Raw genomic sequence first — 14,852 nt, forward strand, 5'->3', positions numbered from 1 at the left:
CTCTATATTTAAGGAGAAAGGCAGGTTTCTTGCCCAAGGCATTCGTTATTTGTACTCCAAGGGGTTATGCACAATGGTGGAGTAAAGCAGATTCCTGTTATTACAGTGTTGTTCTTTGTGCTGCTTTATGCCTTGGAGTATTGTTAGCAAATCACAGCAATTGAACACAGCAATTTAAGACTATTTGTGTAAGTTTTTTGCCACTATTACTCCATTTTGCTTGGACAGATGGCGTTATGATCTTAACTCTCTGCTTCACCTACCACCAAATGAGCTACCAACTAACCAGAAAAGCAATTGTTCATTCACACATACTAAGCCTGGAGCACAATCAGACACACACACAAAGTTACCCAAAACAAGAACTTCCCTAGTGGCCTAATGACTAATATTTTCACAAAATGGAGACAAGGAGGACTTTATTGTATCAGAGACATACTTAATAGAAATCTCTCCCTCATGACATTCACAGAAGCAATTTCCAAATTCCCTTTCCTTCAAACCCAGCATCTCTAGCAAGTGAGGGAATACAGGAGTATGGGAGATAGCTCTCAGTACAAGTGAGGGAATACAGGGGTAGGGGAGATAGCTCTCAGTACAAGTGAGGGAATACAGGAGTATGGGAGATAGCTCTCAGTACAAGTGAGGGAATACAGGAGTATGGGAGATAGCTCTCAGTACAAGTGAGGGAATACAGGGGTAGGGGAGATAGCTCTCAGTACAAGTGAGGGAATACAGGGGTAGGGGAGATAGCTCTCAGTACAAGTGAGGGAATACAGGAGTATGGGAGATAGCTCTCAGTACAAGTGAGGGAATACAGGAGTATGGGAGATAGCTCTCAGTACAAGTGAGGGAATACAGGGGTAGGGGAGATAGCTCTCAGTACAAGTGAGGGAATACAGGGGTAGGGGAGATAGCTCTCAGTACAAGTGAGGGAATACAGGGGTAGGGGAGATAGCTCTCAGTACAAGTGAGGGAATACAGGGGTAGGGGAGATAGCTCTCAGTACAAGTGAGGGAATACAGGGGTAGGGGAGATAGCTCTCAGTACAAGTGAGGGAATACAGGGTTATGGGAGATAGCTCTCAGTACAAGTGAGGGAATACAGGGGTAGGGGAGATAGCTCTCAGTACAAGTGAGGGAATACAGGGGTATGGGAGATAGCTCTCAGTACAAGTGAGGGAATACAGGGGTATGGGAGATAGCTCTCAGTACAAGTGAGGGAATACAGGGGTATGGGAGATAGCTCTCAGTACAAGTGAGGGAATACAGGGTTATAGCTCTCAGTACAAGTGAGGGAATACAGGGTTATGGGAGATAGCTCTCAGTACAAGTGAGGGAATACAGGGGTATGGGAGATAGCTCTCAGTACAAGTGAGGGAATACAGGGGTAGGGGAGATAGCTCTCAGTACAAGTGAGGGAATACAGGGTTATGGGAGATAGCTCTCAGTACAAGTGAGGGAATACAGGGGTAGGGGAGATAGCTCTCAGTACAAGTGAGGGAATACAGGGGTAGGGGAGATAGCTCTCAGTACAAGTGAGGGAATACAGGGGTAGGGGAGATAGCTCTCAGTACAAGTGAGGGAATACAGGGGTATGGGAGATAGCTCTCAGTACAAGTGAGGGAATACAGGGGTAGGGGAGATAGCTCTCAGTACAAGTGAGGGAATACAGGGGTAGGGGGGATAGCTCTCAGTACAAGTGAGGGAATACAGGGGTAGGGGAGATAGCTCTCAGTACAAGTGAGGGAATACAGGGGTAGGGGAGATAGCTCTCAGTACAAGTGAGGGAATACAGGGTTATAGCTCTCAGTACAAGTGAGGGAATACAGGGTTATGGGAGATAGCTCTCAGTACAAGTGAGGGAATACAGGGGTATGGGAGATAGCTCTCAGTACAAGTGAGGGAATACAGGGGTAGGGGAGATAGCTCTCAGTACAAGTGAGGGAATACAGGGTTATGGGAGATAGCTCTCAGTACAAGTGAGGGAATACAGGGGTATGGGAGATAGCTCTCAGTACAAGTGAGGGAATACAGGGTTATAGCTCTCAGTACAAGTGAGGGAATACAGGGGTAGGGGAGATAGCTCTCAGTACAAGTGAGGGAATACAGGGGTAGGGGAGATAGCTCTCAGTACAAGTGAGGGAATACAGGGGTAGGGGAGATAGCTCTCAGTACAAGTGAGGGAATACAGGGGTATGGGAGATAGCTCTCAGTACAAGTGAGGGAATACAGGGTTATAGGAGATAGCTCTTAGTACTAGTTGATCCAGGGACTGGTCCGATTGCCATCTTGGAGTCAGGATGGAATTTTTTCCCCTCTGGAGCAAATCAGAAAGGCTTTAGATGGGTTTTTTTTGCCTTCCTCTGGATCAACTAGAAGTTAGGCAGGTTATACTGTATATAGGCATTATGAATGGACGTATGCCTTTTTTTAACCAAACTTACTATGTTACTACTTTAGGCAAGCCACACACTATGTGAGAGAAGTTTTGCGGCAACTGACAGACTGAGATTTCACCAACCCCCAAACCATATACGGAAAGAGTCAATACCCTCCACTCTACAGCATCTATGCACAAACTCATTAGACTAGATCTAGCCCACCCACACAATGACATATCTCTTAGGAAATGGACAGAAACACTGACAACCAGTACATCCTTAAACTCCATTCACATGCTATGAGACTCCCCCCTCTAGGCAGTACCAAATCATGGCCTTACAACTACTACACCAATCCTACCTCACCCCAGTACGGAGATTTAAGATGGGACAACTGGAGAGTTCTAAATGTATAAGATGGAAAAAGGAGGAAGGCTCCTTACCGCACTGTATCTGGCAAATCATCCAATCCCTGTGGCTACAGGTGTATGAATATTGGCATCAACTAACAAAACAAAACTTTAAACCAGACATTGAATGGACCCTCTTTAGTAAACTAAAAGGGGGATAACAAGTAACTAAAGCACTAGCAGAAAAATTGGCCACAGCAACCAGGAGGGCCATATTACAGGACTGGCTGACCACCCCGCCATCTATAAATCTAAAAAAAATAAAAAACAACCTACACTTTCTGTTCCATATGGATTGGCTGGAGGCATTCATTAATAAAACAGCTCACAGACTTTTTGACATGTGGCCTAACTATATGTTGAAACTTTCCCGTGACATCAGGCAGCTGACAGTCGACACATTCAAATGCACAACTTGGTGTGACCAAGAGAGTCTTAGAGGCACCAACCGTCTACTACCCTCTAAACCACTCTAAACCACTGCTGCCTCCCAGGATCCACAATACCACAGAAAACAGGTATCTCTTTAACTAAACATGTCCAGAATTGGTGAATTTAAATGTAAATAGATCATACCGGGTCTCCACCACGATACATATATGGTACTATGGCACACCGAAGTGTGATGTAGCCTATATATCCGCTAACTTTCCAATAAGCGTATCAATACAACAGCTCTGAATGTTACAGTGACTAGAAACAAGACAACTTATGTATATCACTATACTCTATGTTGACATTATATGCTTCAGAACTTTACTTTTTTTTTGCCATATTGTCTCCTGTAACGGATATTATCTTGCATGTGTGGAATCCAGTTGTAATAATTATTTTTGCACTGGAGGATTGGGAAATATTACCTGATCTGATAAATGCTGGTTCCTGGGTACGGAAACCCCCCACATGAGGCATGCTTACATTGTGCCATGAGTCAATATTACAGTCGGGCAATGAAGGTGTGGGCTATGATAAACTGTGCCTAATATTTGAATGCCATGGGATTTCAGTGTCCCTTGATGGTGCCAATGTATCTATCTGGGAATACTGTAAGCAGGATTATATGGCTGCACCTTTCCATGTGCTTGTGTTCATCCTCCTACGGGTCAGGGAATTAATCACAGAAGTCGTGACCAATAAACTACAAAGGGGGTTTTATATAGGGACTAAACGAATGTGCAAGCCATAGGTATATAGGCAGGTAATCACTAGCTTATAGTAATCCCAAGTCTGTAACTGCCCTTTATGGTTCTCCTGTTTCCCTAGGAATAGAACCCACTTGGTGACTGCTAGTAAAGGGGTCTTGAATCAATTATATGTGCAAGTAGTTGTCTTATAAATAGTAACAATCATGACGTACCTGGCCGGTGTGTTCCGTCTCATCCTTATTAATCAGGTACATGAGAAAGAACCTGCAATACACAAACAATCACATGAACTGACAGAAGTGGGACACAGAAATAGGGGGAGGCTTTGCTTACCCTTTGAGTTCACTAACAGGCCCTGTATGTTTGCTGTTTTCAGTGTCATTTGATTAAGAATATTTGATTTTATAAAGCCTTAGTAATTAAGGTTAGGTGCAAATCAATGTGACTGATTTTCCATCAGGAAGGCTAATGTAATTTAACCCATCCGTTGGCAAGAAGAATTCAGAAAAAAAGTCTGATGTGAAAAATATTGTTGGTGTGTAGCAAGGCACTGGAGAGTCCTGTACTTACTGTCTGATTCGGGCAGTCTCACAGGATTGGGGTGGGGGGGGGGGGGGGTATATCATTCCAACTTGCAGCTCAGCAGTAAAGTGTGACTGAGGGGACCTACAAGTGCCTGCTAATATAAATGGTGAGGGCCCCTAAAAGTTTTAAAAGTTTCTCTGCAGAGTCCCAAAAAACTCTAATTATGCCACTGAGCCACACTTTGTTGCAACCATGTATTTTGCAAGAGAGCACATTTATCTCAGTGAGAAATATCTATCCAGCCCTGCAGTTTGTCATTTGTACAGGGGGGGACCATTATGGATGGTTTTATTTGGGGACACAGTGGCAACTGTACATAGAACTCTCTCTTAATAAACAAATATCACAAGTCAACATGATATATATATGTATGTATATATTAAGAGAGAGAGTGATGTAATATTTACATATAATACAGTGCCCAGAACATGGACTGCTTTGTATGTGAAGGTTAAAAGACCTTCATTTTATGGTATTTCTTCATTCTTGGTTCAGATCTCTGTTTCTTATTAACTCTAATTTGGTCTTTTTTGTGTGTTCTTTACTTTCTCGTTGTCGCCAGGTTGCCCTACATGAGGGTGGTTATGGATCAACTAAAGCGCTCATTCAGTTAGTAGTTAGTTCTTTCCTTTCTTTTCTTGCATGGATTATAGCTCAGGGATGGACAGACAGACAGCCCCCAGCAAGGGTTTTGCTCTGTTGCAGATGAATGGAACTGTATCAGCACCGGTACTTCCTGCTAAAACTGTATACTGGGCAGTGGATGAAGAATTGTGATCATATTTTTATTGGTTTAAATGATTTTTATTGCAGGTTTATGATTTTTTTGTTTTGTTTTAGGCAGTTAAATGGGCATTACACACAGTGACTAGTAGTACTGACAAAGTAATCTGGAGACTTATCACATTGTACATTACATTTTTTGCATATTTTTTATTGATAAGTAATTCTATTGCATTGCTAATTCACTATTGTTATTTTTCTTTGCTCATAGTCTTGTCATTACACAGTGGAACTAGCAGACGGGGTATTTGACTACTGCTCACACTATGCTGATCGTAGTGTTATTGATGCACATGTAGGGGGTTAGCATTGCTGACTTACAGCGCCCATGGGGTTCTGAGTTCAATCCTAGCCCGGGACTGTCAGCAAGTATTGTTGTGGGCATTTTCCAGGTACTCAACCTTCCTTTATGCACAGAACAAAAACTGAACTGGCTCCTGATAAACCTGACTGTAGTGAGTGTGCAAATCTGAGAGGGACCTTAGATTGTAAGCTCCGCTGGAGCAGGGACAGATGTATAAATTCTGTAAAGCAGTGGGAATATGTTAGCAATATAGTCATTTCTTGATGGGCTGGCATTTTATTTGGTATTTATGGTAAACTGTCTAAATGTATTGCTAAAACCATAGACTTGTGTTCCAGAAGAGATCAGGCAGTTACAGGAGGTTCAAAGGATGAAGTCAGTTTCTTTTCTGCTGGATCAGTTCCATATCATAGTTATTATCAGGCAGCTTGGGTTTTGTTTCCCAGTGGCTGAATATGTATCCAAGGAAAGTGTCTCTGTTCTGTGTAATGCAGCTGACAAGCTTTTTGGTCAATGATTTAGGCTGGTTTATATATTTTGGGCAAAATGGCCAAGCGATTGTATTGTGTAGAAGGAGCTGCTGCATTATGCAAGGCATTAGCTCAGTGGAGCTTTGTGATTATGATTCTGGGAATGCTCTGGGTCACAAACTGACTCATCTAATGATGATTCACAGTCTGGTGCTCTGCTTCTTAACCCCTTCCTCAGGAGACCCGGGCTGACATGGAGAATTCATTGTGTGACCCAAGAGTTGCATTCTGATAAGTTTTGGAACTTTACTTTATCAATGTTTTGTGTTATAAGAGGGAATGTTACTGTATGCAGGGTGACCCACCCAAAACACCACAGGGACCCATATTTTGGTCCCTGCCCATAACAAACCCTGGTGGTAGCACTGTCAGTACAAGAGCGGTACATACAGTATGAAGGAGTTCTGAGATTCCCGTTGTGAGATACATGCCTGATACTATGGGTTGCGGCTCTCTAGCAGCGCGCTCAGTGTCAGCCTTTAGCAGTCAGTTTTATGTCAGCTTGAAAGGTTTTTTCTACACAAGTCCATGAAAATACCACTGGTGCTACTGGTAGACGGGGTTAAAGACTGCTTAGAACACTCATGGGGTACACAAGAAAATAATGTTGTGTGAGGAGACCCTTTCCTATTCTCTATGCAAAACATAAGGAATTCTGGGAAGTAAGCCCTCTATTGCTACTAAAAGCTCCATTTACATATGTTATGCTAGAGGCTAAACCCCACAAACCACCCACAAAAAATGTAATCAGTGAGCAGCCTCTTACATATTTACATTTCTGCCACTCCAGTTGTTTGGCTTCAGCATCCCCTTAATCACTTGGGTTTTCTTCTCATCTAACCCACTTAGCCCCTTCCCTTAGGAATCTGCTTGGGCTCTTGGGCTCTTCTCAGCTCAGGTTAGCAAACATACCCTCCAGTCTAGCAGCCAATAAAGAGGTGGCATTGCTGGTTTCTATAGAATCTGTGCTTTAGCTGTGCACTCTGCTTGAGGAACAGGTTTTTTTTCTCCTAACCTTCTGCCCTGTGATCAGTTTAACCATTACAGTGCTCAATCTAAGCAAGACGTTTAATCAAAGTAAGTTCTGCCTGTGTAAGCCTGCATCCTTTATTGCGTGAATTTACAGCACACATGTGCTATCTGCAGATCTCTGTAAATGTCACTGATGATGTGCCAGAAAGACTGGCGGGTGAAAGCTGCTATTTGTTTTAGGGAAATGTTATGGTGCTGGCAAATAAAAGGGATATATGTAGTACATGTGATATTGGATATATTGGAGTAAATAATAGTTTCTGGTAATGTTTTTATATTACATGGGCCTTGCATTTTGGAAACCTTCTAAAGACTGTGTGTGTTGAGGCTGTAGCCCACAAGGTGCCAGGAACTAACAGGGCCCATTATGGGACTGAATTTATATTTATTCCCATATTTATTTTTGTAGGAGAAGTTGCTCTTTTATACTTGACTTTGTTTGAAAATTATTTTACAGAGAAAAACAGAAACTTAGATGATAATCTATATCAGAGCATCTGTATTGTATTAAATAACATCTTCCACATGAGAAGTTAGTAGCAGAGAGCTGCAGATCAGCTTTTAGTTGGGCAGGATCAGGCCCGGACTGGCAATCTGTGGACTGTGGCAAATGCCAGGGGGCTGTTTGGGTCCCTGAATGCCAGCCTAAACCTGAAAAGGACAGATATAAAGCTATAAAGCTCCACTTATCTCTGTGCAGCAGTAGTGGAACTGCAGTTTGCAGATTAGTGGGGGGAACTGGTACATGGAGCTAAAGAAACTTCGGAAAGAGCCTTCTAAACAAATATTCCGATACAGCTGACAGGAGAGAAGAGCAGTCAAACGGAGATATTTGAGAGCTGCTGATTCACAGTGATGGTAGCAACAATATAGTAAAGACAAAAAAAGCAAGTTATGAGCTGACTCAGAGAGACATGTGTATATATCCTGTAGGAATTAACATTTGACACCTGTGGCTGTTCAGCTTTCTCTTCTCTCTCAGTTTGAAAAGGTCAGCGTAGATGAATTCCTTTGGCCTTGTCTCAGACTGCGAGTGAAATGCTTGGGAGCTTATGTTATTAACATTCATTTCACTGGCGGTCTATACAGAGCTCTCAATCCAGCCCCTGTATCCCAACAGCCTCTGCCAGTGCCTGTCTCTTTATTTGAAATGTGTATAATGTAGGGAGAACTCTTATTTGTGCAGTATCTCCAGTCCCTGAATGTAGGGGTAAGCTGAGAATGATAGGGTTCCATGTTCTACAACTACTTGGGCCTGGTGTTACATAAGCATCCATGGGGGGGTGCAGTTTCACTTACACACCAGGATATTTTTCCTCCCTCAAACAAGACAAGAAAGCGCCCCAGTCCCTATTCCCTGCCCCTACCTTGATAACACTGCAGGCATTCTATGGCAGGCAGCAAGAAGCCCGATTCGTGATGCTTTTCATTCCGTGTGTGGGTGGAAAACACTGAATCTTTGAGACTGAGAGAAAACTGAATCTATTTGTGCCTGAATGTGAGGGAGACTGAGTCTGCTTGTACGTGTGTGTGACTGCGTATTATTGTGTTGTGCTGTACTTTATAGCCAATATGTGATGCTGCTGTACTACTGAAAGTAGGTAGGTGTTAGTGTCTGGACATCACTTTCCATTTATTTTGTTATGTTTTGTGTCTGTCTCCTCATTCATTGGCATAATAGAGATTTCTGCACTTTTCCTACACCAATAATGTTCAGTGTAGCTGAGAATGATTGCTCACTATACACTAACTGGGAAGGTGTTTTGAACCTAAACATCAGATTTTACATTTGACAACATTTTGAAAACTACAGCTCCTTAGAGCCACACAAAGTGGATTTTCTGCTTTCCCCTGCAGGCGTTTTTATTGAGGCGAAGGAAAACAGATGCATTTTATGCACACACCTCCATGGCTCCACTGACAGGCTGGGCATCAGCATGTGTGGCGCTACACGGCGTGCACATCAGTACCAAAACCCAAATGTATGCATTTTCATACTGATATCCACTATGTGTAGCTCCAATGCCAATGCCGGGTCCGTCAATGGAGCTATGGGGGTACTTATGCTTTCCTTTGCCTCTATTAACACCTGCAGAGGAAACTGGAGACTCCACTTAGAACGCCCTTGCACTTAGTCTGTACTTTAAAGTTTGATGATTAACCGTACAACACAACATTGACTGAACCGGATCTAGTTCATACTTACAGGTAGTTGGCCAGGTTGTGCTCTTGTAAAGTATGCGTTTCAAATCCATGAGGTGTAGTATCAAAGTAGTCATTTCCTATCCCACAAATGAAACATTTGGTCTAAATACAAAGGAAAAAAGGTTTTTAGAATAAACACTGCAGATATGAAAAGTCTCTATATAGTAAAGCAGAGCACATTCAGGTCAATCTATTAAGTGCCTAATATTTTAGTTACGCTTGGAGACCTTTGTCAAGCTTAAAAGCAAGTGGATATATTATTTAGTAAAATGAGTGAATTATTAAGAGTTGTGTTACTATTGCAAGGGCACCCGGGTGCAATGGGGCTATTTTGCCAGTCATGGTGACAGACCCAATGCCCATCTGCTCCCTCTGCCACTTACTTCTGCTGTATGTCGGACCAGACCAGGGCTCCTAACCCTATGACCAGGCATAGCAGGACTGGTTGGTCTGTTGTAGTTAAACAGGATGTGTTTGCTCACATGTACAAGTGGTAGGGAACATTGCTGTTTGTCATACCTCCATATCTTCTCTGACTTGTTCTTGCTGATCTCTTAACTCTCCAAAAGCATCAATAATCAAACCTGTGTGGCAAAGGAAAGTGTAGCTATAAGCAGTCACATATAGAAATCATGGGGAATGGATAAACTGTTTGTGCTGTGGATAATTAATCTTTTTATCAAATATTGTTTCTTTTTAAAGGAGAAAGAAAGGTAAAAACTAAGTAAGCTTTATCAGAAAGGTCTATGTAAATACAGCCATAAGCACTCACAGAAACGCTGCACTGACTTCTCTGTCAAAAGATTTCTTGTGCCTGTAATTCCTGTGCCACAGACACGCAGCTCTCTGTTCTCTCATCCTCCCCACTCCCTCAAGAATGCTAAGAACTCACTCCCCCCCCTTAGGAATGTGGATCTGAGCCAATCAGCAGGAAGCTGACTCATAGTCTAACTAACTGAGCATGTTCACTTGGTCTGGGTGTCTGTCCAGGAGCGAGGCATTATGGGAACTTTCTTTACACAGCTCAGTGGGTTTTTTTTCTGTTTAGCTGATCATCTGAACAGGTTAAATATGGGGAGACTTTAGGGCACTGTTGAGACAACTGAAGGTATGCCTGCAGCTTGAGATTAACTCTTTATTAGCCTTTCCTTCTCCTTTAAATGTTTCCTACTAAATTTCAGTGCTCCCGCACATACTCAAGCATCGAAGGTTGCTAATATTTTTATAGAACATAATAGAAATAAAATGATTGTTCCCTTTAAAGCTCAGGGAAAGCCCAAGCACTAGATAGATTTAGGCATTTGGTGTCTCTCTGTGGCGCTGAAATAGAGCAATATATATACAAATCATTAATATGACAGGGAAAAGTGAAAAACATTTCTTTTTACAGTAATGTGAATTAATTGCATTCATATAACCACAGCCACCTTGCTTTCTATTTAGCATTCAGTAGTGTGTAGACCTGCACGCTAAATGGCCAGCTTTTTACCTATTAAGACTCATCAGGGAAAGGCCAAGGGATTAAAACTGTAGATGGCAGCAGCGGCTGGCTGCACTAACAGCATTATATAGAGACAGCTTTTCATCTTTGTAAGATAGCAAACCCAATTTCATTAATGCATCTTGTATGTGTATAATAAATCAGGTAAGATAAATAACTGCTAAGTTACTTGAGAGAGATAATGACAAGGCAATGACATATGTAATTAGCTCACCTTGGATAATTGCCAAGAGAATGACAATAACGAAGAAGAAGAAAGTGATGTCAAACACAATTCTATACATTTCATAGGGGTCTCCTGCAGGGTCTTCAATCTCATCTCCAATGCCACCTCCTGCTCTGACTCCCACGTACATATGGAACAGATAACACTGCGGGAAGAACAACACATTTATGTCTGGCCACTGAGTGTTAGAATTACATCTGCTAGGAAACCGACATCATTAGCAATCTAACTACAACGTAGACTGAATGTATCATCAAAGTCTCTGTAGGCTGTGGCATATATACATTAAATGCATCTATACATCATTTAATAGCTGTCATTAGAGCAACATTCAGTATATTTTCAGGCTGCAGGCTAAATGAATAAACACGCATAGTGGCTCCTAAACTTGGGCTTCCCTCCTTAGGAGGGGGGGGGGGGCTGAAGGTCATGACCAAGTGGTGGGCTTGAACCCAAAAAGTTTGAGTTTTCTTTGTGGTAAGGTCATATATATCACTAAATCATCCAAAAACCCTGTAGTAGAGAATTCAGCACAATTCTGCCCTTTCCCACTGTTCAGGATTGTAGAAAATGGAAAAAAGAAGCGAGCATGAAACATTCAGGCATTCTGTAGGACTCTGGCTCCCAGCACTCACACTAACTGCTTCTAATGCTTTCACAGACCTCAAAGCATCTCATTTTTACCTCTGACTATTCTGGAATCAGTGTATAATATGTGTTGCCATTGTTGGCAATGAGAAGAGCTTTTGGTAGTTCATTTACTGTATATTTGAAATTGCATTTCATATACCTTGTCACAGCCCTAAAAGTCACAGTACTGTATGGAACAAATGAAATTCCATTTGGCTTTGAAATCCCTTTAGTGTCCCTATTGTACAAAAAATTCCCATTCTCCAGCTGGTGCTTCTCAATATAATGCTGCATACGTACTGTCATCATGTCATCGCACTTCATGTCAGGATCATCCTCATCCTCACTTTTGTTGTAGAACTTGCGGAAGAAGTTGAAGGCCACAACAGTGTACAGATAAACGACAACAGCTAGAAGTCCAACAGTCAGCACCAACTGAGCGAGGAAAGAGATAAAAGAGAGAGGTTGTAGCAGGGATATAGTATATATTTAGCTAGTGCTCTCCTTGCACTTAGGTGCAATAATGAAAGGATATGGCTACTTATTGCTCTAAACAGAACATACAGGATTTTCACTTATACGTGGGGGATAACATGAGAGGAAGTTTCCTATACAGGCAGGATCTTGAATAGCTCATTTTCTTTCATCACTTGTCAGTAACAAAATCTTAGGCTCAATATAAACACTGCATGTACGTTATATAGTTTTGTCCAAACCTTCCAGTGTCAGTAATGTGCTCCCATATAGGTTGAACTGCTAGTGTAGCTCTATTAATCAGATCCGTTCAGTTCATAATGCTGATTTATCACTGGAAAATGTTACCAAGTGCTAATGCTATTTATATTGGTAAACAATTTACATTTAACCCTTTATTTTCCATGCTGTAACGATGCATTACAGTGCAGAAAAGAATTGTCTAACTCATTTCTCCCAGGGCTGGAACTGGGGGTAGGCAGCAGAGCCATTTGCCTAGGGTGCAACTGCGGGCTTAAGGTGGCCATACACATTAAGATCTGCTTGATTGGCAAGGTCACCAAATGAGCTGATCTTTCTCTCGATATGCTCACCCAAGGTGGGTAATATTGGGCTAATTTGATCATTAGCCCTAGGGCCAAAAAAATCGAATTACAATGATGGGTATAGGAGCAGTTGGAGCAAGGACCACATAAAGATGCTGCCCTAAATCCGACAGGAAAATCAAGCCTGCCCGATTGACATCTGGATGATTCTCAGTGTCAGGGAGGCCTGTTAGAGGGCCCCATATGTGAGCAGAAAAACTGCAAATCAGTCTAAAGGACTTAAATAAGCAGCTGAAATCTCCCCGTCTATGGCCACACTTGCCTCTTCTGCCCTTTATGGCCCTGTGAGTATTGTGCACCCAGCAATACGTGTGGAGCCAGAGGTGCAGCCAGGGGGAAGGAAGTGACCTTGGGTGCCTGTTCCCTCTGGACCATCTATGCTTTCACCCCTTATGTTCTACACATTGGTCAGGAAGGATTTGAACAGGTGATAGTGTTTTTCTTTGAATGATCACCCCACAGATCATATTCAGTTGTTGCTTTTATAAATGTGACAATTCATTAAAATCTTTCCTGCCAGTCAGAAACGTATTGTTAATATCGAACTGCCAGGAATCCTCTATGATTCTCCAGTTTGATATTTGATAAATCAGCCCCTTTGAGTATAGGAGGGAAGATTGGCTTCCATATAGCAAGTATATGGATCATTGTGCCTGGAAAGCTTAATCAGGCAATATTGTCTGTAAGTGCCACATTATGGAAGAGATGTGTTGGGTTTTTTATCCATGAGGCAAAATGAATAGTGCATGCTGTGAGTGCTTAAAGCAGCTGTGAGTGTTCAATAATTCATGCAAAAGCAATAACAAACAGCACTGGATTTAGAAACTGTCAGAACATGGAAGGGTAACCTGCACTGTATATGCAGTATTCCAGGAGGAACAAGGCACCGCTGAGCTGGGCTCATGTCACATGGAATTAAAATGACTAATGCTACTATATACTTACTGGGATGCATATTCTGTTTGCTTTTGCCATTGATGGAAAAAAGTTTGTGATGTGGCAGAAGTTTTAGCCGTACATGTATACAACAGGTAAATACAGAAATGCTTTTTAAGAAACTCTTAGCCATTTTGCCTTTATGCACTTACTTGTTTTCCATTGTGAGTTACTGAAGAAAGGATTGTTCTCAGAGTCTTAAAGCCCATTGCAATGTCCAACAGATGGGCGGCGAAGAAGAAATTGTTGTAATGTCCCAGGATAGACATAGTGGTATACCAGGCAAGATACAGGAATGACTTGAAAAAAAAAATGTAAGGCTCAATGTCACATGACACAATCTAGCAATAACATTACAACTGCATTCTGGCCAATGAGCATTATACATACATTGTCAGTGAAGACGACACCAAGTTTCCAGATGTGGTACTTCATATCGATGGAACTCAGCCTGCAGGAGACAATAGCACATAGCGTCGGTCAGTATATATTAGTTATCTATATATATATATAGTTATAATCTGGATTGTTATTTGGGCACAGTGCAATGTTGCTATTACTTCTGTCCTATCCCAAAATATTTTCCTGCAGTTTCCTGCTGGGAGATTTCGGCGCTATTTGAAGTTAAGATCACACACACACACAAAAAATCATTAATTTCAAAGCTGAAAATTTCACATTGAAATGATATGGAGATTTCTGTCCCAGAATGGCACCTCAGGGTCAATGCTATGCAAACAGCTTAAATGTGCCAGATGCCAAGGCTAATCACTGTATGTAAATGAGAGGCATAGGCACAGGGAATGCTAGATACAATAAGAAAAGATGATTTGCATGCCATAGAATAAAGATGTTATAGTATTTTGTAAAAGAATGTTGAATGTAATTAAATTGATGAACAAAGAAAGATACAACTTAATATAAAGCAGTGCCCTGCTGATGGATTGCTTAGCTTTACTTAGTTACATCCCTTTAATGGTTACCCCAAGCACTGGGCAGGGTCTGTTCAGAAAAGAGACCTGTTTCTCTTTCCAAGTTAAGGAATACCCTGGTATCTCTGTATTGGCCAGAGGTGCCTCTAGTTAGTGGTGTTTCTAAGAACC

The 14,852-nt window shown here is 41.8% G+C and overlaps 1 protein-coding gene across 12 annotated transcripts in view; it reads right to left on the reverse strand.

The window, feature by feature from the left end:
* ryr3 (ryanodine receptor 3) overlaps window positions 1-14,852 on the reverse strand; it is a 244,769-nt gene that overhangs the window by 2,115 nt on the left and 227,802 nt on the right. For all 12 annotated transcript variants that reach the window (XM_031891310.1, XM_031891309.1, XM_031891308.1 and 9 more), the window contains 7 exons: window positions 14,140-14,200; window positions 13,902-14,048; window positions 12,035-12,169; window positions 11,093-11,249; window positions 9,897-9,961; window positions 9,379-9,479; window positions 4,151-4,202 (listed from right to left, as the gene is read on the reverse strand). In XM_031891310.1, the coding sequence (XP_031747170.1) occupies window positions 4,151-4,202; window positions 9,379-9,479; window positions 9,897-9,961; window positions 11,093-11,249; window positions 12,035-12,169; window positions 13,902-14,048; window positions 14,140-14,200 (718 nt within the window). The remainder of the gene's footprint in view (window positions 1-4,150; window positions 4,203-9,378; window positions 9,480-9,896; window positions 9,962-11,092; window positions 11,250-12,034; window positions 12,170-13,901; window positions 14,049-14,139; window positions 14,201-14,852) is intronic.

This window comes from Xenopus tropicalis, chromosome 8, assembly GCF_000004195.4.
Source record: "Xenopus tropicalis strain Nigerian chromosome 8, UCB_Xtro_10.0, whole genome shotgun sequence".
In the NCBI taxonomy this organism is placed as follows: domain Eukaryota; kingdom Metazoa; phylum Chordata; class Amphibia; order Anura; family Pipidae; genus Xenopus; species Xenopus tropicalis.